Below are 22,158 nucleotides of genomic sequence, written 5' to 3'. Positions count from 1 at the left end.
TTATTTTTCCCTGCAATAGTTCCTAAGTGTTTTGAGTCATCTCCCCGCCCCATACCCATTGCCACGTTAGTTAACTAGATGCTGTTATTCTCATCATGAACCAAAGGAAAGAAAAAGAAACCAACATCTTTGAAAAAGTGAATGTTAATTCTGTCCCCCTGCCCCCCTTTATAAATTGGTTCCTGCCTTTTCTTAGTTTCACTGGGATAGAGTAGAGTATATTTACTGTCTGTTATTTATAGGGCGATTGTTTGAAAACTTCTGTTAAGGTGAGTCTGTCAGTGACTCCCCAGAATTGTTTTTATGCCTGAAGAAGATGGCAAAATCATAATAAAAACTATAAAGGTGCCAGTGAGGAAATGTGTTTTCAAGAAATTAAATAGCGACTTATTTCTCACTCAGAATTTAGATGAAAGATTTGGACATTGAAGGAAGAAAAACAGTATTAAACTTTTTTATTATGAATAAACACTTAAAGGTGAGGTTTAAAGATTCCTAAATACTTAATTTTTGGGAGTCTTTATATTCTATTTAAATTATTTTATTGTATATTTATTTTATTGTATATATTGTATATTGGATATTTTGTCTAGATTTAATAGTAGAAAAAAACTGGCATAATGTAATTGTAATCAAGTCGTCATTTCAGCAGACAGCTATGTCATATTTAAAATTTCTGGTTTGTAGCACAGACTTTCAGATGGTATCAGTTACTTTAAAATACCTTTAAAAGTATTTAATACTCTTCAGGGAGATGCTAGTCTGAATATTTATTTTTGCAGTTACTTTCTATTATTGCTGTTTTCCTTAAAGCTGTCTGTGTGGAATGGGGAGGAGAAGGCCACAACGATGATTTGGAGCTTAAGTAAAATACTTGGACCAGTAAGATTTTTGTCACTCCCGTTGACACAGAAAATGGTAATACAATATGGCATCTATGATGTTGTAAAATGAAGACAGTTTTACTGCAGTCTTTTATTTATATTTGCCAAACAGCTGTGTGACCTGTTTAGGAAAATTCTTATTTTTGTGATTGAGCAGTCCCCAACCTGCTTTTAAATGTTATTTTTAAACTTTTCAAAATAACTGAAAATCTGTAAAACTTAGGAGGATTTTATTTCGAATCCCAAATTGCAAGGCATAGATAAGTTAGGCCTTTAATTACTATCCCTCATAATTTTGTTAAATTAGTAACTACTGCTGTGTTTTAGGATTAAAGGCCTAGTTTTTCAAGGTATAAAGTATTACCAAGTCCCTTTGAATTGATATGATGGGGGTTTGTTCAAGATTACCTGTGCCCGATTCAGACTCTGTAACTACTGAACAAGCGTGCTCTCCTTTTGAAGCTCAAAGTGGTTTTGAAACCAGCTCACTGTGTTGAATGAGGAACCGATGCCCTTTCTAGCTTTGAAAAAATTGTCTTGTGGTAATTGGTTCCTACTGTATGAAATGTCCTGGGTCAGATGCATTGGTCCCCACAATGACATGTGTCACTAATGCAGATGTAAGAAATAGTCACAGCAGACAAAAGGCAGCTGAGTGTTTGATGGCTTTTGAGAAATGTTTTCTAGCCTCTAGCCATACTAAAAAAAATTGCCCTCCAACAAGCTTTGTACTTGTTGCAGAATGCTCATCAGCGATGTCTCTGCTCAGGGGTTACATACAAATGAGTTTACATTGATTAGTGGTACAAAGACAGAAAATACGCTTTGCCGTTTACTTCGGGGGGAATTGTTAGCCCATCTAGATGAGGTTCTTGTGGCCGTTCGCAAGTGTTGACTGCTTTAGTGTGTGGTATGTTCTCAGCCAGCAAGTCATGTTGTCCACATTGTTGCAGTTCTGTAGTTGGGAATTATTTCTTTTTTTTCCAGAGTTCCTGTGCTTTATACAAAAGCACGTACTGCAGCTGTTGTGTGTACTTTGTCCGCGTCTTCGGTTGCATTGATACAAATATTAGTAAGGGAAAAATATTTCATTTCGTATTTCCAATTTTATTTCCTTTATTTTAGAGAACTTTAAAAAACCCCATGAACTAGTATTTTAAGATGTTTTTACTTTTTAAATACCTGTACTAGCTCTGCTGGTATCCCCTGAATATTTACAAATATACCAAGATGTCAGCATTTGTCTATTAGCAATTTAAGGCTGCTGACATTGTGAAACCCTTATAAACAATGTTTGCAAGTTGTTGGGTTGGGTTTTTTGGGGTTTTGGGGGTTTTTTTTTGTTTTTTTTAGTGTAATTCATACTCTGATTTTTAAAGATGTGAACATTGGTGTTGCTAGTATGTGAGGATTTATGTAAAACCTCCTTCCAGGAGGCACTTCTAATTGGAATAAGGCTACACAAATAATTTACAGGATGCCTAAAAGATGAAGTGTGAGCTCTGCATTGCTAGTGTCGTAAGCTGCATGCTAGCTAGGGCAGAGATCTCGTGTCTGAACTCAAGATATATTTTAAATTTCCTGGCAAATGCTGAATGATTATTGATGTTACATGCAGCGATGTTAGGAAAAAGAGAAGATTGTCATTAGTTGTAGAAGCTGTATGAAAGGAACAGGAAGAACTTGAAGAAAAGAGGCAGGTAACTCTACATACGAGTTTAAGCATATGACTTGTTTTCTAAATAGAAAATTACCTGGCTAATAATAAAAATTGTCAGTCATTTTGCTCTAACTGATGTCCTTGTATCAGACGGGCATGCAATATTAAACAGTCTGAGCCCAACTGTACCTTGTTAGTAGCAATGTCAGCAAGGTAAAAAAGCTCAGAAAAAGATAAATAAAAATAACCTGTCAGACTATATTTTATATGAAACTGTAGCATCTCTTGAGAGAACCATACACCCACTGCATTTTCGGAGTTCAGTGGAAATGTCTCCCACTTAAGTATGCTCCCTCCTTATTTGTTCCCCAAAGACACACGCTGAGATGAAAGGACACTCTATTGACAGCAGATCTTTTCAAAAGTACTAAATCTGGCAAGAAATGTCATGCAGGGAGTTTCTTGTATCAAACCCCATTATTTGTATCTCTTCATACAGCCATAAGGTTACTTTCTCCCTCTCTCAGATATTCTATTCTATTTGTATAATGTTGAGAAGCGGCTGGATTAGTCTGTCTTTACTTGTGTGTCACCAATGCTTCATTCTCTAGAAGTTGCTGACTTTGTCTGCATTTGGACGGAAACTTCAGATAAGTGAGGAAACTCACATAGAAGTATTTACCATCCTGGTAATCTAAACTCACAGAGAGTGTTTTGTCATAAGTTTAGCTGACAGGCATATATTGGAAATGAAGCATGTCATTTTCAAAACTATAACCAGACTATTTTTCGAGAGTAATATAAATTCATATTTTGAGCATATTTTGGTTTATATGCATTTACATTATTTATATATTAAAATTAGATGTGCACAATTTCCAGCCTTATTATTTTGAATGGTTATTAAGAAATGTAGTTATGAATTATGAGTTATACAATACTTTGGAGTAAAAGGTGATTTTCATAATGTCTTTTCCCAACTTACAAATAACTTTTTTGCCATAATACAAACATGCTAGCAGAGCAACATGATAGATGTCTCTTTAAGTATCGTAGTAAAAGAAAATGACTTGTATTCTGAGGCTGTGGATAGTTTATGTTGTTTTGGACCCATTTCCCAAGCAGTGATCGAAAACAGATTACAATAACAATTATACAGTCAGAAGATGCAATATCCATTTCTGTTTTAATTGAGTGAAAGAATAATAAAAACATCATTAAGAAAAATGAGGTGGACCTGTCATACACTCTACCAATTTTTAGACTTAGAGAAAATGCAGAGTAACAGAAGTGTGGGCTTTTTTTTTATTTTTCCTTTTTTTTTTTTTAAGTAGAGTTTGTTGCTCGAGCTGGAAGTCTGGATGGTAGACTTCATATGGGCTCCTGTGAGCAAGTATGGAGTAAGTAGGCGTACTGCTTGACAGTAAAGCTCAAGTTAGGCATTATCTGAGTGTCTGGGTTTGGCATAATAATGAATGTAATGTTTCTGTCATTGGTTTGAGCCTTCCTGATTATATTAATATGATCACGGTGTCATACTGACCTGCAAAATAGATGAGCGCAGAGAATGCCATGGACAGGTAGAAAGTAGTAAAAAAGACTACTTTCTCCTTCAAAGTAAAAATCTGTGTTTCTCTGCTTTTTTCCATTTTTTTCGCCTCTCCAAATCTGTGGATGTGTATTCCAATAAGAGTACTCGGTCTCTTAAGCCATCACTACCTGGGACTGACTCTTCTGTGACCCTTTAGCTACCACACCATCTCAGTCTTCCGATTACAACCCTGTAGACAGAAAGGCCCCGTGCTGGGCAGCACTGCAGCTGTGTTCCTCTTGAAAAGGGACCTAAATGTAGCTGAAGGCCTGAGGCTGAGGGAACCTGGCTCTCCATTTTCTTTGAAGCTGAGTCCTAGAGCTGTAAGCAGAAGTGTCCTTTCTGCTGTACCATACGTGGAAGGAGAGATCTTCTCTACGGTAGTCTTGGCTGTAGTCATGTACCATACAGCTTTATAAATCAACATTTGGAATGGCATCCAAAAGTGAACCAGGAGCCAGTGCAGCCTTTGGAGAGCAGATGTAATCCGCTTTCTTTGGCTAACACCTCTCAGCGAGCACATGCATTTGCACTAGCAGAAGTATCTGATTCTCCGGTGTAGCTCTGTGTACATAATGTTGTAGCAATTCAGCCTGTTGAGCCCCAAAAGCATGGATTGCTGACTCTTAACAAGTGAATCCACACATAGTAGGCCAGCCTGTAGGTAGGTACTTTCCACTCTCTCCCCAAAATATCGTTAACTGGCTGAACAAAGTAAGTGTACTGTGCATGCCGGAGAAAGTGGATGTACCCGTTAACTCTTGTTCCTCGACCTCATGACTTGTTTGATAAATATGTAGTAGTTATTAAAAACTGTTAATGTGACCTGCTGCCTGATAAAAGTAAATGGTCCTAAAAGAATAATGTTCAAATGGATAGTTGTCAAATGTGCGATCTTGTCTTCGTGAAAATGTGGAGTGCTTCCCCCGCAGCTCTTGATCTTCTGTCCTTGAAAAAGAAGGAATACGAGAGAATGCCGCTCAGAAGTTGCTCTCTGCAGGGGCATGGAAGATTGGAGTTGTAAGTAAAGGCCAAGCCCCAGATGCCAGTTCCTGACCCATAATGGGCCATGGGTACAGGCTGTCTGAAGACTCTCCACATACTGACTTGTGAAAAGGGAGGCAGGGGAAGCTGGCTGCCTTCTGGAGGATGGAGTGACAGAGCGGCTCCTACTCTTTCTTGGCTGTGGTTCTCTCCTCCATTCATTTTCCCCTGAAGATCTGTTGAAGACTGCTGTGGTCTCCTTATACCGGAAGAACACCGTGTAGTAATGATGTTGCCACAGCAGTAGCGGAACCCTTGCTGAAGGTGTAGCAGGATGAAGGCCTCCATCAGTAACCACTGAGTTTGATGATATTTATTCTGAGACACTGTTTAATATGGCTTGTCCTATTGCGTGCGTACTTGTAACTTTTGCCCATAACCGGTTCTGTCATATCTGTTGATATCGTCAGTTAGAGATGAGGTTTTCTAATGCTGCCATTATCTAAAAGACGTGAGGGAAAGAGTCAATGACTACAACGCTTAGAGATCCATCCACCTTGTCTTACGACTGGAGCCTGCAATTGGGCTTGAAGACAGAGTTGTAGGTGCAGTAGTTACAATAGATTCTCTGTCAGCTGTTTATCTGGTAAACGTGAAGGAGGGGTGATACAATTTCTTCTTCTTCTTGCCAGGGGGTGGTTCACAGAGGAATGGACATGAAGGAGAACGGAGCTTGCTGGTGGGTCCCAGTGGAGATCCCAAAACAGGCCTGAGTGTGGTATGCAGCTCTTCTCCAGAACTAAAACCTCAAACCAGCTACGAAAACTTTCCTGTTACATTCCAGGGGACTTATCCCAGTACCGGGAGACTAGTTAATAGAACCTTCATTAAAATGCTTTTGCTAGAAGATGTTTTTTTGCTTTAAAAATTACATAATACGGTGGCATCTGCTAGCACCACCGAAGTTAAGGGCTTATTAGTGGTTCCAGTTTTCAGGGTTTAAAAATGTTGGTCATTAAAATTAATTCTGGGTGGAACTTGGCGTAGAGAGTCTTAGCCCCTTAGGCGAATTTTGTTACGTAGTTGAGAGAAAAACAACAGAACGCAGTCCCCCAAACCAAAACCCCCTCCCGAACCCTAAACTTGTTTTTAAGTTACAGAAACCAAAGCCTAAAACTTATAGGAAATTAATGGCTTAAGATGATTTTTTTAAAAAACGCCGGTTGAATTTAAAAGCGTTTCCTTCACTGGTTTTGAGTGAAATGAGTATATTTTCCATTAGTTCATATTATAAAGTACTGCTGTGGGGTATTTTTTCTTCTTTTTTAATGGGGAAACAAGTTGAAACAACTGAGCTGTTTTATTTAGGAAAAATGTAGCTATAGTGTCTTCACCTTTGCCTTTCAATGTGAATGGTTGGACTCAATGATCTTAAGGGTCTTTTCCAACCTAAATGATTCTCTGATTCTATTCCATGAATTGGAAAGCTTGCATGTGCTTCTGGCTGCAGGCATGGCGTTGGTACTGCCGCAGGCGTTCCGGCACGTCTGGGGGGCTGACTGGCGGGCAGGGGAAGCCGAGCTTTCCACTAGAACAACAGGGGCGGCTGTTTGTGCCGCCTTCTGACCCGGGCTCCCTTAAAACTGTATTTTGAGGTCTGGGTTATCATCACTCTTGCTTTTCACTCATTTAGGTGGTGAGCTGGAAGTGCTCTATTTTCCTGTTTAATTGCTTCTGCCTCCTGGCTGCCCTGTGCTAAGCGGGTGGCACAAAGCCCCAGTGGCTGCTCCCTTTCTTGCCCTTTGAACCCAACCAGTGTGACAGATTCGAAGTTCGGGTCGAGTTAGTGCAACTAGTTTAGCAAAGGGGGTTAGCTACCAGAAGCAGCTGATGTACTTTGACTAACAAAAGGCCTCGTCTCCCGTGAGTAACACTTCTGTCCCAGACACCCAGCAGGAGAGGCTGCACTAGAGGTTCATACTTCATATCCCTCTCTATTTCTCATTTCTTGTTTGTCTCAGCACATGCTCTGAATATGGCTTTTCTTTTATACTGTTTTTTGAGAAACTCAAGTATTATCAAATCAAGTTATGAGTTCCCTAATATGTTTCTGTGGTGGGATAGTGGCCTGGAATATTTCGTGTTAAACAGTAAAGCTGTTATTTCAGCTAGGAGAAGGATTCTTTGGGTAGTTAAGCTGTCAGAAGCAAGGGACATCTGCAGAGACATTAGTGACTTCTTTATAAGATTTCCTGAGATCTGGGATAGTTGTGATGGTTGGGAGACTGAAGCCACAGAAAGGACTGGAAGCTGAAGAAGGATGTAAATAATATCTTGTGGTTTGCATTCACCATTGGCTAAAATATAATATGTAGAAATGCATTTCCTGCCTACAGATTTACTGAATATGTAAAGCCAGAAAAAATAAGTGAGGAGGAGGAGAAAGGTACTGTCCTTAGTTTTACTCCCTCTGGCCCTCCTAAGAAGAAAAATTCTACGATGTAATGTTGTTTAACATGATTTTGTTTCTTTGGCAGATGTTGTATTAAAATCATCTGTGGACTGAGCTCTTCTTTACCAAATTGCATCCTGGAACAAATTATTTGCAACGGGCTTATAAACCCATGAAGAGTAGGAGTTTAACAACATTGCATTACTGGTTATATGCAAAATCAGATATCTCACGTTTTGTCTAGAACACATTGGAGAGCAAAGGATTAGCAGAAAGCAAGGTCTTTGTTTTTAAACAAAACCTTTTGCTGTAATGAGGTGCTTGATGCTTTTGTTTTGCATAGGATTGTAGGTTGCAAAGATCCCGATACGGTCTCCTGTATTTGACATAGAGATTTCCCGCTGGCCGCCTGTCAGTGTGCACACACAGCTTTCTTCACGTGGTTCCGAGTGGTTAGTGACAAACAACTGCAAAGTCATTCCTCTAGTCCCCATTAAAAAAGATTTACAGTGGAAGAATTCTCAGCCTCATAATAAGACTGTTGTAAGCTGGTACTTGATACGTAAAAGGCTGAAACACAGTCCATTTACCCAAACCAAGCATTTATTGTAAGTAAGTTAAGTGCCAACAGCTTATATTCTGTCCGATTTAATTATATTTATAATTTATGGGGTAGCTTGAAAGTGAGCCTTAATGGACATGACTAACCCTTGCTGAAATGTGTGAGCTCTGTCTCTTCCACCTCATCACTGAATTGCACAGGCGTGGGCTGAACCTGGGATCTGCTTCAAGCCTGATCCTTCTTGAGTGTGAATAGTCATGTACGTGTGGCCCTGTGGAAATGGTACGGTTGTGCCTGTTCAGCATGTCATTGCGTATCCTGTATCTGCAGCCTTCCATTGGACTCTGCAGGATTTTCTGGGGAAGATCTCACAGCACCGCCAGCTACAGCTACGCTGTGATTTAAATAAAAGTGGTGTTGAGATCAGCACAAAGAACTGTTTTTTCAGATACTATTTGGTGTCCTTCCTCTTAGAAAAAACCATTTTGGATTGCAGTTGATCTTTTCTCATTACGAATTTATCTTCTCTCGTTATATGTGATTTTAAAGGTCTTTTCCAGCCGAAATGATTCTATGTTTGTTCATCTAGTTGAGTCTTGAATAGAAACCTCCTGATTATTAGCATAAGCACTAAGTTCTCATTTCTGATCATTTCAGGATTTGCAGGTTACACCGTTTTGAAGAAAGTGGCATGCCGAAGCTTTCCAGCTTCATTTTTTTCTTCCTTTCTTTTTTTTTTTTATTAGTGGTGGTGGTAAGTTTTTCAGAATAGAAATTAGGGATTTATGTTGCACTAGGATGTAGGATGGCCATCTTTGGTGCAGAAATTCAGGTATTTCTGAATAACTGAAAGCTGTCAAACTTAATTGGTTTCTGCCTTTTTAATTAGAGCTGCAGGATATGAGGAGAACTAGCAAACCTCTCCTGTGCCACATGGATGCTGATTTCTGCCTCTTAAAACAGTTTTCTCAATTTAGGTTCATTTTTCAAATTTGCTTAAAAGAAAGGGAAAGAGTTAAATACCAAATCGGTATATGTAAGGTCAGCTCTATTGCAGCACTAAGAGGAATAAATAAATGGACTGCTTTCCCTTCGCTGCCTTTGCTGGATAAAGGGCTCTCACTTAAGGAAAAAACGGAAGCAGATTAGGTTTAGGAAATGTTTTTAGTTTGATTGCTTCCTGTGGTTATTGCCAGTTGGGGAAGCATGCTTTATTGTTAAATATATGGAATCTTTGTCTAGATAATTTCCTCAAGATGACCCATGCTTTGCTAATTGAGCTTCCTAGTCTCTGTCGCAGGGTAAGGGTCTCATCTTAGAAGTCCAGCTGAAGTTGCTCATAATTCAGTGTTTTGAGGTGTGCATGGGAATAAACATTTGTGGATTCTGCTCTTGCTGTTACCTTGATTTCTTTTTTTTTTTCTTTTCTCTGTTTTGGAAAGACTAGCTTAGAGAATGACCCACGTTACAGTCTCCGCTAGGGAAAATGTTTTCTGCATACAGTAATGAAGAGTTTTCAGTAGTTATGAATTTTCTGAACTCCTAACCATAGAAACTTGCTTTGTGTTTGAGGGAGATTACTCTGCGTGTCTGTCTGTGTTCTGTTTAAAAAAAACAAAACCAACCAACAAACAAAACCTAAAAACCCAAAGCACAACAGCAACAACAAAAACTTTATTTTCCACTTTCTTCATTTGATAAAAATCTCTCCACTGTAGAATGATTTCCTTTGGGTTTGACACCACCATTTGATCTCAGTTTTTAATAATTTTGGTGGGTTTCACTCCCAGAAGAAAACATGCTTGTGTTGTGAAGTATTCCCACTAGAAATCTGGGAAGTCTTAAAACCTCATGTTACTCAGGGCTAAGAACTGGCTTCTTTATTAATTCCCTGCTATACAACTGCTGTACAGTAAATCTTTCCATAACACCATGCTGTTGAAATTAATCAAGCTGATGTTTGGAAATTGTTCAAATTAGATTAAATTAAATAACACCTAGACAGGGCTCAAAACTTGTGCTGATGGAAACAGATTTTAATCTAAAAAGACACAAATTTTATTGGTGCCTCTTCTTATTGGTTCATCTTCATATTATACTTATTAGGACACGCAAGCGCTGCTCCCTGTTTAATGGCTGGAGAGGTGTGTGGCTGAAATAGTTTAATGTCTTCCTCAGCCTTCTGTATCCTTTTCTTTTTTGCTTTAAGTGCCAAGCCTATGATGCTTATGTGGAGTGGACAATGCATAGAAGTTCCGTGCTGATAGTATCACGTTTATTACTTGCTTTAAAGAACGCACTGGACAAAGCATCATTTGCAAATGAACAAAAGAAATAGTGCAGGATTTATTAATATCTGCTCTGTCTTGTCCTTCTATTTGGTCATTACAAATTTACAGGTTTTACTTGCAACTCTTACAATTCTAGAGTTTTCACTTCTAGAGTTTTCACTCTAGAGTCTAGAGTTTTCACTTCCTGAATTAAATACCCATTTCTCTTTCGATCATTTTTAAGAATGGGTTGCTCCCTGGTGAAATAAAACTATAGATTGAAATGGGCAAGGAGGAGAAAATGTGCATTTGAACACGGGTCTCTGATGCAAATTTAATTTCTTCTTAATTTCCCTGCCCCTTAGAAGAGTCTTCGCAAAAAATGCAACTATGTTTAGAAAGTCTTCTCTGTACATAGCAGCTTATCCGTGAAAACAACAGTGGAGCTTAAATCCCATCTCTGATTTGTTTTAAAAATATATGTTATACAAAGGTAACAGCCACTGATAACCATTCTGTTCTTTTGGGTAATAGTGGGAACAGTTTTTCCCTGTTCTCTTCCATGGATTAGAAGGAATTCTTGATGTGTATGGATGTCCTTAGAAAAGCCTTTATGTAGATCTTGTTTTATGCTCCCCTAGCATTTCATGCAGATGCTATCTATATGGGGTCAGAGCTCTGTGAAAAGCACGAAATTGCTGCTTGTAAGTCAGTTAAGTGAATTAACATCAAGGAGAAAAAGTCTTTTGTATAATTTGTGATCGCTCTTAATGTTTTGTGTGCATTCCAGCGTTGTGTTCATCCTTTAAGAAAACAACCTGTTTCCTTTTTAGCCCTCAGATTACCCCTTGTTTTCTCCATGTGTGAAAATCAGTGCTGTATGTCATCTACCATCAGCTGTACAGCATCATTCACTGCAGCATCTCTCTAAAGGTGGGAGAGGGAATGCATGGAAGTTCAGTGCAGAAGGGACCTAAGCCTTTTTTGTGCGTATGCATGGGAGAGGGAGGATGACAGTAGTACTGGCTGATCAGGCATTAGGGAAAGAGCTGAAGAGTTTCAGGATTTATGAGTAAGGCTGGCTTGCATTGCTGTAGCACTGCGTGCGAGACTTCGTTACGGATGCTTGGTCTCCTGCGCTCTGAGTATCGCTGTAAGTTCTTCAACTGGAATGACAATGAGCAGTGACTAACTTGCATTGCTCTTCTGTAAGGGCCCTGTAGTGAGCTGGAGGTGTAATATATGCATCTAGGAGCAAGACATCGTGTATATCTGTGGGTAAAGAGCATGCTGACTTTTGGCTGCAGATACTTTTTCTTCTGATTCCAACGTACTGGAAGTATGTTAATTTATCTTCAGATAACATCAGGAAACAGAAGTTTGAGGCAATAAATCCATTGGAGACATTATAGCTTAACTCTCCAATGTGAAATAGAGGGCAAAGCAGATGGAACTTCCTTGGAGTGAGATTTACTTGGAAATAAGTTGGATTACTGTTGTTTTTTAGTAAAATAGGTTTGGTATTAAGATTCCAGATGCTATAGCGAGAGGCATGAGGATGGGCTAGCAATGGCAGATGTGGTAACCTGCCCCTTTGCTCTCCGTTTTGTAGGTACTAATAGCCGCTTATCGTCAGTTACCTGGGTCACTGAGTTCAGAGATGTTTTTGCAAAAGCTGTTTCTGTAGCAGGGTCCCTGCAAGCATGGGCAGCAGGAAGGGGCAGGAAAGTCACCATGGATAAGAGTCCTGTGGGTCCTTTTTGCCATCCATAAAATGATGTCATGTACGACATCAGTTCTAGCATTTTGAGATCCTGTTTGTACTGAGACAGTAAACAAGTGTGGAGAATAGGTGCAACTTCTGTGCTGAAAAGGTGGAAAGACTGTTGTGTGACAAGGAAAGCATCCAGCAGGAGGATAAAACACGCTGTGGCATCCCTCTCATCAGTTTGCATTCACCTACTTTTTCTGTCTTGCCAAAATGCAAGTTACACAACTGATACCACAGCCTCAGCATTTGGCCAAGTATCTTAATCTTTTGTTAAGACATTAATAGCCCCATCAAAAGTGCTGTGATGGACTGTATGTTTGACAGGAGGGGACGTTTGTTGCTTACAGAGGTTAAATTTCTTTTTAACTAGTTAAATGATTTATGGACAAATCGAATCCAATTTTTAACCTTTGATAGGAATAGAAATTTTGTCATTAATTTCAGAGGAACAGGATCAGCCTTGCACTGCCTTTTCAGGAAAGCACCTAGAGATTTTTTTTTTTAACACTGCATGTTAGAATTTGGCTGTTTGAACTTGCAAAATGCATCAGTTTAACCCAGAATCAAGCAGTGAAGAGGGAGCAGCATCAATGTGATGCCGTAACCTACTTACACAATACTTCAGGTTGTGTTTTAAAACAAAGAACTAAAACATATCAACTGGATATTGTGGCTTGTAGCTGCTGCTGCTGGCCTGCAGTTAGAATGTCAGACTGGGAGCTGCTCCATGCCAGATAGGTTACTAAGTGAGAATTGTGTATCTAAAATATATTTTAAAGTAAATCTAGTCTCGGCAAATTCAAGACAAGGAGGATTTAAGTCCTTCAGCAGTCGTTACTGGTATGACTGTATCTATTTCAGGGCAGGGTGACTCCTCTAAAGGGGTGTGTAACTATTGATTTGTAGATACTGAAGCTACTGATAGTAGAAGATCTTGAAGGTATTTAACTGACTTTGTACAGAAGGAGAACAGAAATGTGGCTTTCTCCTCTTTTTCCGTTAAAGAAGTGCCTGGTCCAGGAATACAGTGATTTGTGTCTGGCCTTTCATAAATATACTCAGTTATTTTTCATAGTTGTTATCTACTGGAAATGGTTATATTGCATTCTGAAGAACAGGAGTTAGAGGTGAACATTCTGGCAGTATTATGAGCCTCAGATAGCACATTTAAAGAACAGCTTTAGGCTGAGACTTGTCTCTGCCCCAGTATTTTCTAGTTTATCTAGGGGCTAACAAATTGTACGTAACCAATTAATAAGTTTCTGTGACTGGAGGCAGTGGTTTTTCCTTTGCCACCCCTGACTACAGCCTGGCCTGTAGCAGGCGATGGAAATGACCGTGCAGTTCTGTAGGTTTTCCATCTGTTCCATCTTCCCTCTGTGCATGCGCTTCGAGTACTGTAGGGCTGTCTCCTGCAAATTGCTTCTTTCTCTACTGTCTGTAGTATTGAATCCCTTTAAGTTCATGCCCCACAATTTATTGCCATAGATGACTTGATCCTGTAACCACAAAAAGTAAATTTACAATAAAGCAGAACAAAATTGAATCCAGACCACCCCCTGAGTTTTCCACTTCTGTGGTTCCTCCTCATCCTTGATCCTCTTTCGAAGAGAGCTGTTCTCACTCTCTTCATACATGCAGCGGGAGAACAGCCACTGGCCTCTCTAGGTCTGTGCGACCATCAGCTGCCAACACAAGATTATCGTTTTCAGCAAAATCAATGCAAGGGTATTTTCCTTGCACAGCAAGAAGACTGGCCATGGTCTGAAAATGTGCAAATAAGCCTATCCCAGCCAAGAACTGCGTATGGGACTAGCCTCTGCTGATTGCTCCATACGTTCACTGTGTGGAGAGAAGCAGAAGCAGCATTTGTGTGTCAGGTTTTCGTATGGCTGAATGTGAAGAAGCTCTGACCTGAAAGAATAGGGACATTCATGGAACTGTAGAAAACTTCTGCAATGTTGAAAAGGTCTTATTAGGAAATCTTGTTCATCCTCATGCTGACTGTGATTCTGTTCCTGAATTGTATTCTCTGGAGCTTTTAGTGTGGTTTTTAAATGAGTCAAGTGATGAGACTTCAGTATTTCCCTTGGAAAGAAAACAAAAGCTATCCCACAGGGAAGAAAGGCAGATTTCCACTTAAGATGAGCCTTCTAGGAGGTGTTTTAATTTACAGCTTTAATCAGAGATGTATGACACACTTCTTGTTCCTCTCTTATTGATGCTTTGTTGTTTTGGTTTTTTTTTTCATCTAGGTTTGATGATTCCAGTCTTTTGTGTGGTGGAACAGTCGGACGCCTCTCTTGAATACGATAATCGAGAAGAGCATGCTGAGTTCGTTCTGGTTCGCAAAGATGTGCTCTTTAGCCAGCTGGTGGAGACAGCGCTCCTGGCTCTGGGGTATTCCCACAGTTCTGCAGCTCAGGCACAAGGTATTCAATAAAGTTCTTTTCCCCCTTCTCTTTACTGGCAGAAGACAGCACCTGAGGTTGTTTGATGTAAGGAAAAAGCAAGAAGGTCGCTGGCAAATCTTGGAGGTGGTTATATCAGTTGTGTTGATTGCTTAATGTTAAACTAGGTGTACAACAGGGCCTGCCTTGTTAGCCTGCCTAGAAAGCATTAGCTGGATCTTGCTGAAGTGTGAAATATGGTGATAATGATCAGCCAGCATATTCATGACACATTTGTTCTGTACCATGAAGCAGGTTGCTGCTTCGAGGAAGTCAGCACAGAAGAGCTGGATAGAACCTCTAGGTGTACAGCTAGATGGTATCTAGTATTCCTCTTTGTATCAGGGCCATTTTGAACAGCATATTATAGTCTTCCATTTTAAAAATCATACATTGCATATAATGGTTATATATATACATGCTCTCCTTATGGCCAATAGTTGTAGTGCTAAACGTGCAGGCTGATTTCTCTGTTTTCACTTACCTACTATATTGCTGCAAAGCCCTTTGTAAAGCTCTACAGTCCCTTCCACTTAGAGATGATTCTCCAGTAGCAGCAAAATCTTAAAATAAACAAAGCTTTCCTCTCTCTACCCACAATATCAGCTTGAGAAAAACAAACCTAAAATCCTAATCTTGAGGGAGATGGACAGGAGGTGGCAGGTTGGGAAAAATCTTTCCAGAATGAACTTTGCATTTCAAGAGGCTTTTTTATACTGAACAGGTTATTTCAGTGCTTATTCTTTTGGATGAGAAGCCTGTAAGCTTCAGTTTCATCTCCATGTCACCAATAAAATCTGTGCACTTTTAGAGTAGTTTAATAGAAGCTTTGCTTGGGGATTTGGATTTTATATCTGTTGGGTTTAGTTATTTTGTATAGCTAGGTATTTGAACGTGTGAACAGAGGGAGCAGTGGTGGTATTGAATCCAGGAGTTCCAGGCAGTGGTTAATAGCACAGGCTCCTTGTACAAACTTCTTTCCAAGCAGAGTGATAATGATTCATTTCCTCTGTCAGCCTCTGCTCTGTGAGAGAGGCTCAGATTCTTTATACAGGCAGAGCTCATGCACATGTGTTTATTTACACAATATGGTAATAAAAGCTCTGCGAGAAGGTAGTTGTTTTGTTTTTTAATATGAAACATTTCATGTCATTTTAGGGACAGTTTTTTTCTGAATGTAAAAGGTCGATGTATCCCACTGTTTCCATCCTGGTAAGCCAGCTTCCTGTTTGACAGCGCTATCCATCTCAGTTAACACAGTTGCTCAACGTGTTGCGAGCTAACATGTGGAACACGTTGCGTTAGGTGGCCAAGATTTGATTCTTGGCACTTACGAAGGGAAATGGGCTTTGCAAAAAACCTGCTCCAAGGATGCATGCCATTCAGTGCAGTGATCCACACTGGCTGAGCATCTCACTTGGGGGAACCTTGCTTTTGCAGCATCTCTCTGATGTGAGAATAGCAAGGAGGGAGACAGATTGACTCACGAAGGAAATTAGTCAGTGTGCAGGGAGGAAACGGCCACTGCGTTTTTGAACTACAGGCTTTGACAATGAGCAGGTTCAGATACTAATTTGTTGCTTGATGTGTTGCTCGAATAACTCATCTAGAAATTAAAAGTTGAATCTCTAGTTGTTGTAATTAGCCTAAAAGAAAAGACATCGGCATTTTTGTCTTTAAGGCAGCAATTACCTTCCACTAGAAAACATCAGATTATATAATATTTAGGAACAACAGAAAATACCTTAAAGGACCAGTTCTCCAAAGTCTTCTATACATCCTGGACAAATACTGCAGGTTGTACTGATTTTAAGATAGGAAGCTGAAGTATGCAGCATGTTCTGTAGTATATTGCTTCTGTACTAGCTGTCTGCAAGCTGAGAGATGAGGTACTGGCAGAGACAGAGTGCTAATAGATCTCTCAGATTGTTTAGTTTAATGAGAAAATCTATAGAATATTGGGCTATAATCTGTCAACTGGGGTTGACAAAAGCTTGCTGCTAAATTGTTGATAGAAGGATTTATTTGGGAGCACAATTTTCTGATATTAAAAAGAGGAAAAACAATAAAGCTATTTGCTTTACTTATTCCGGTTGTAGGAAAAGTCTGCTTCTGTTCTAGTGCTTGGGATTGATTTCATTTAGCAATATACATTGGTAAGCAGTCACTTAGTTCTTCTTTATGCTTTATGATCAGCTGAATTACAGGATCTGCATGAGAAGTTGAAGATCTTCAGGCGCATTTTTCAAAATGGTAAAGCTTTGAGCAACATGCTGTGCAGAACACTGACATGAGTAGGTGTCCCCATGTCCTCCAGGGACAAAGCAAATGTGAGCTCGTCAAAGCTTTTGTATTGTAAAGGCTGTCTAAGCTGTAATATAGCATGTAGTAATTGTCACCTTTTGAGTTGGGAAAGTGTTTCATTTCGCCCCCCTCTTGTTTTGGATCACTGAAAGGAGTAGCAATGTTCCCTTCATCTTGTGGGAAGCATCTTGCCTTTGCCTGTTCCTTTTAGAACAGGGTCTCCAGTGGCAGATAAAAGAGCTAGTTGTGGGGGAAAAGAAGAGTTGTGGCAGCAGAGAGCATCGCTATGCGATTTCACGCCACCTTCGCTGCGGTTTGCCGTGGCACTTGTACAGACCTGCTGAGGCTCAAGCAGGCTGTGTGCGCCTTGTGTGCAGGGCCCTGCCTCACACTTGCCAACTGTATGGCAGCATGGCAGAGTCTGGGTGCCAGAAAGGAAACGTGGCACGGAGCGGTAGGTGGTGCGTTGCCTCCCCGAGGGGTCTGTGCGCCCAAAAAGGGGCCCTGCCGCAGGGCTGCCTGCCCGGGCAGCAGCCTAGAGCTGCAGAGCTCCCCAAGGAGGTGACACTGCATCCGAGCATATGAGCTGTAGCTTGCATGCACAGCTGCCGTCTGGCCTGGAGCCTCACGTACCGGCTTGTGGTCACTTGGTCACTTGGCTTATCACGGCTCATTTTTAGTCCTGGTCATTAGGTAAATTGAGAAGTCTTAGCATAAATAATCTTGAAACAAATATGTGTCAGGAGGTATACATGAAGGTGGCCCCATGCCTCACTGGAAGAAGCTCTTTATTCCCACACAGTTTGGGCAGGACACATTTATTCCACAAACAGCTGGTTGTGAACATTTTTTGTCGATGGTGGTGAGAGCAGAGACTTTTCCAGTGAGTACTGCCCTTGTGAAACTTCCCTTTTCTGACAGGAGCTGTGAAAAGTCTTCTGGAACAGCATGGGAATTCGTTAACAGCTTGGCACTGGGGTGTGAAAGTTGGTGGTGTGAATGGCAACAAAGGTTTAATAAACATTTATGTATTTTTCTTTCATCACTTGAGTTTACACCTGACACTAGGGAACCTGCTTCATGTGCCTTCCAGAGAGGAAAAGAGCCATGCTTTAAAGGGGCACCTGTTCTATGTGTACTTTAATAACATTTACATGCCCTGATACGATTTTTTTGTTTGTTAGTTTTGGTGGGTGGGTGGGGTGTTATAACTGGGCTTTGCAAGAGAAGGGAACTGGTATATACATACGGTATACAATGCTGAGTGCTGGGACCAAAGCAGTATGAAAGTAGCTGCAGTCTGGAGTACCCTGTGTGCAGTCCTGCAGCTTTGGGACCTGCTGTGAAAGCTGGTTCCCTCCTCAGTGTGGGGTAGAGGAAGAGCAGTGCTTAGTTTGATGCTTTTAGCAAGTTCTACTTTCTTAGAATCCATATGGAAAAGAAAATAGTGTGATTTCTTGTGGATATATGTATATATGTTTTTTTTTCTTTTGACCAGTTCCTTGTTAGCTGTTGTGAGTGTATAAACAGAACCTGGTGTATGTTGTCTGCAAAAGCTTGCAAAGCTGAATGGGCCATTGAAACGGAGTTTGCCTTCTCCTCCCAGGTGCTTCTGCTAGGTGTGTTGGCAGGGCCATGTGGAGTACCTGCCCTGACTGCTGTCTGTGGGCTCGGGTTAGTTGCTGTGGGTGGCCACCACAAGGAAAGGGGTGTACAGAAGAGTGAAATGGCACTGAGATGCCAAATGGAGTGGAAGGAGAGGTGAGAAAACAGTGGAGGGAAGTTAACACAGAGCAAGAGAAACATTAGATCTTTCCCATCCCTGTCGCTGTAGAGATTGCCAAACCCTGGTTCTTAAGCAATGTATTGCCATGAGCGCAGCTGTTGCAAGAGGCAGTGCCTTGTATTAATGCCTTGGAGGCCCCTCTTCATACAGTCCGGTTTCTTCTAGTGGTGCTGAGTGAAGAGTGGGAAGCCTTGTGGCTGCAAATGGCTTGGGGTGGCTGGTCAGAGTGGAAGGCTGGAAGGAGACGCTGGCAGTGGTCAGTGGGGAAGCAGTAGGACAAGAAGGAGAAACAGAAAAGGTTTAAGTATCTTGCCTTGCTATGTGGAGTTGCAGTAGCTGGGCATGGAGGAGAGCGATGCTCTGTGGGGATCGTGACGTAGTGAGCTGAGGTCAGACAGCATCGGCCCTGTCAGCCTTGCATGACTGGAGTGGGGAAGGTGAGAATTTTGCTGCTGCCAGGCAGTGCCTGGCCAGAGTAGTTGATGGGGTGCCTCTGCCCTAATGTCATGACACCCAGAGGTGTATCTCAGAACCAAGTGTCCTTCTCCAGCTGCCTTGCCCATGAGGCTCTGATGTTGCTTGCAGCCACGGGAAGTTGTGAGACAGGCTTGGCTTGGCTTTGGTGCTTCTGCAGAGCGCTGCGCTCTGGAGCACTAGTGGAGCTGTCCTTGCAGCGAGCTGCAGCAAGAGAGAAAGGTGGCTCTCCCGACTGCATAGCAAGGAAACCAAGGCACAGACATATACGTAAGGGCTCTCCCCTGGATCCACAGCGCACGTGGCTGGGGCGGGAAGGAACCCAGACTGCAAGTGTGTTAATTTCTCTCGAGGGTCTAAATACGTGAGCTCAGCCCTGCTCTCTGCTGTTTATTGGAAGCCTCTTGCACTTGCAGCCTGCATTCAAGTAGTATTTCAAAGGAAAGTCTGGATCTGTTTGATAAGGTGACGTTTAGCGAATCAGTCCAAACCCCAGGCTGCTGTGTGTGAGAATGTGGCAGCCTGAATGCTGGGCTCCTTCACTCTGGCTAGCCTTTGTGAGACCAGTATGACCATCTTGCGACTTAACAGGATTATAACCACATGTACAAATATTTGAAGGGTGTAGATACTGATGAAGGAATGGATTTGCCTAAGCTGGTCCAAGAAGGTAGGGCTCTGGGGCAATTGGAAGGACCTGAGTGGATGATTAGTAGGGAAAGATCCTGTAAAATTTTCCCATCCCTGCTGTCTCCAGGACCACAGTAGCTTCCAAATGAATGTCAGGTAAAGGCAGAACATACCAGCTGGGGGCTGTATTGAACATCCACAAGCTGGTTTTATATTTCTGTATCAAGAAAGGTACAGTAAAAGTGTGGTGAAACCCTGCTAAACTGTGCTTGATGTATACAGCTAAGTTTGCTGCAGCTGGGAAGACCAGATATGCTATTTTTAACACAAGTGCAAGGTAGCAGTATGGGAAAAATGAGAGGAAACCTGGGTTCAGGTTTTTCCTGTGAATAATGTGCAATAAATTACAAGGGTGCTATAATCTGGGATCTTCTGACTCCTCAGCCAAAAGCCCAGTGTCATTTGTATGTCTGAGCTGTGGCTCCCTGTCCTTGTGATGAAAGACCTTCTAGTCAGTATTATTCTGGCTTTAATGAATAGGAGAGACACTAGTGATATAATGACTTAAATAACAAGACATTACAGCGATCAACAGACTAAATGTTGGGTCATTTCCTGGCTCTGTCACCGTTTGCTGCTACTTTTTTCTTTTCCGTTTATACGGAGATGGCATGGTGGTCTCACCTAACAGAGTTGTCAGTCCGTGTAGAGTTGCTCTATTTCTCCCAGCTCAAGCTCTTTTGCCACAGAGTATGATCACCCTGGTAAACCAATGCATCTTAAAACAAAACAAAACCCACTCCAAAACAAACAAAAGAAACCAACCCAGCCCTCTTTGAAGCTCTTTTCAGCAGTTCCGTCTTACTCCATCTATAATTAATGGCTCCTTACCTTTAGTAATCCCCTTTGCCCCCCTTGCTTCTACTGGGGACACTTTTTGTGGGTAAGCTCTTCCTTATTCTCTCCAGTTTTGCAGGTGAAATTGTAAAAGGCCCAAATCAAATAATTTAACAGTAATATGTGTGAAGGGTACGATGGTACGATGTTAGATGGACACCTTGCGGTAAACTCTGACATGCAATTTCATGACAGCTTGTCTGGAATTGCTAAGCAGACTGGTTTTCTTGCAGTGATACTCAGCCATCCAGATCAAAGTTATCCTTGTAAAAGATGCTCCTTCTTGAATTGTACATTGCTTGAGTTGCATTCTTTGTCTTTCTCCCTGTTGTTTGAAGAAAGTGGGCTGAGTACTACTCAAATATTTATTTCCCTCCCTGTATACAGATATTTACCATCAAATCACTGTTTTGTCTACTCTACAAAACTTCATGACAACTGTAAGTGAAACTCAATTACAGGAACCATGAGAGAAAGTCAGAATTTAATGAGAATATTGAAAACCTCTTCCTTCTTTGTTTTTTTGATAGGCATTTCAGTGCATAATGGACACAGGGTTTGAAAGACACTGTCGTTCAAGGTTCAGCATCTCATGCCATTTCAATTAAAGCCCCAGAGTTCTCTTTAAACGTTGCTTGGAACTCTTAAGAAATCTTACATAAAAAATAAAAGAAGAGGTAGAGGTTGAAGCTGCTTATATTTCTAGGGTTTACTAAAATTAGTGTGGGCTTTCTTTTGTGGAAAATGTGACATACAAAGAAATGTTAGGATGTCATATTCATATATATAAAAAAATGTGTTTTATTTTGTTTTATATATATAAACACATATATTTATAGTTTAATCTAGAATATAAGTACACACATATTTTATACATATACACACATACAAATGTATATTTATGTAAAAGTATAATACATATATGGAAACAAAAGATCAAAATCCAATTAATAAACCAACCTTTCAGGTTACTTGTTACCCTCATTCTCCATCTGTAGTGTTATTTTAAGTAACCTTTTTATCCCAACAGCATGAATTCTAGTGAATACTTGATTCTTTTATAAGTTCACTGTGAAAGTTCTTAACTTCTAACCAGCGGTCGGGAAGTGTCTCTCCTTTTCTTCCCTGCCACCCCCCCATGCTGGTGTGTATAGAAGTTGCCACGTGGTATTGGCTTTCTGATCCCAATATATTATTTACAGGATTCTTGTGATGGAACAAAACCTCTACAAATAATAGTCTATTTTTCTAGATGGCAAACATCTGGGTAGTATAAGTAAATGGGTAATTTATTAGTGTTTGAACAGCTTAGAGGAGGGTGACCAAAGGTAGCCGTGAACAGCTCAGCACTTCTGTCTCATCTGCTGTTTGTGACCGAGCACGGCACCGCTCGTAAGCAGGAGTGGAGGCAGGGGCGAAGGGAGGGAGCGGGGTGGACAGAGC

The 22,158-nt window shown here is 40.9% G+C and overlaps 1 protein-coding gene across 6 annotated transcripts in view; it reads left to right on the top strand.

Annotated features, from left to right (window-relative positions):
• SATB2 (SATB homeobox 2) overlaps positions 1-22,158 on the top strand; it is a 139,238-nt gene that overhangs the window by 12,479 nt on the left and 104,601 nt on the right. For all 6 annotated transcript variants that reach the window (XM_030019009.2, XM_030019007.2, XM_030019006.2 and 3 more), the window contains one exon: positions 14,430-14,606. In XM_030019009.2, the coding sequence (XP_029874869.1) occupies positions 14,430-14,606 (177 nt within the window). The remainder of the gene's footprint in view (positions 1-14,429; positions 14,607-22,158) is intronic.

Source organism: Aquila chrysaetos, chromosome 6 (genome assembly GCF_900496995.4).
Source record: "Aquila chrysaetos chrysaetos chromosome 6, bAquChr1.4, whole genome shotgun sequence".
NCBI classification, from domain to species: Eukaryota; Metazoa; Chordata; class Aves; order Accipitriformes; family Accipitridae; genus Aquila; species Aquila chrysaetos.
Note: the sequence above shows the minus strand (reverse complement) of the source record. Positions and strands in the feature narration are given on the sequence as shown.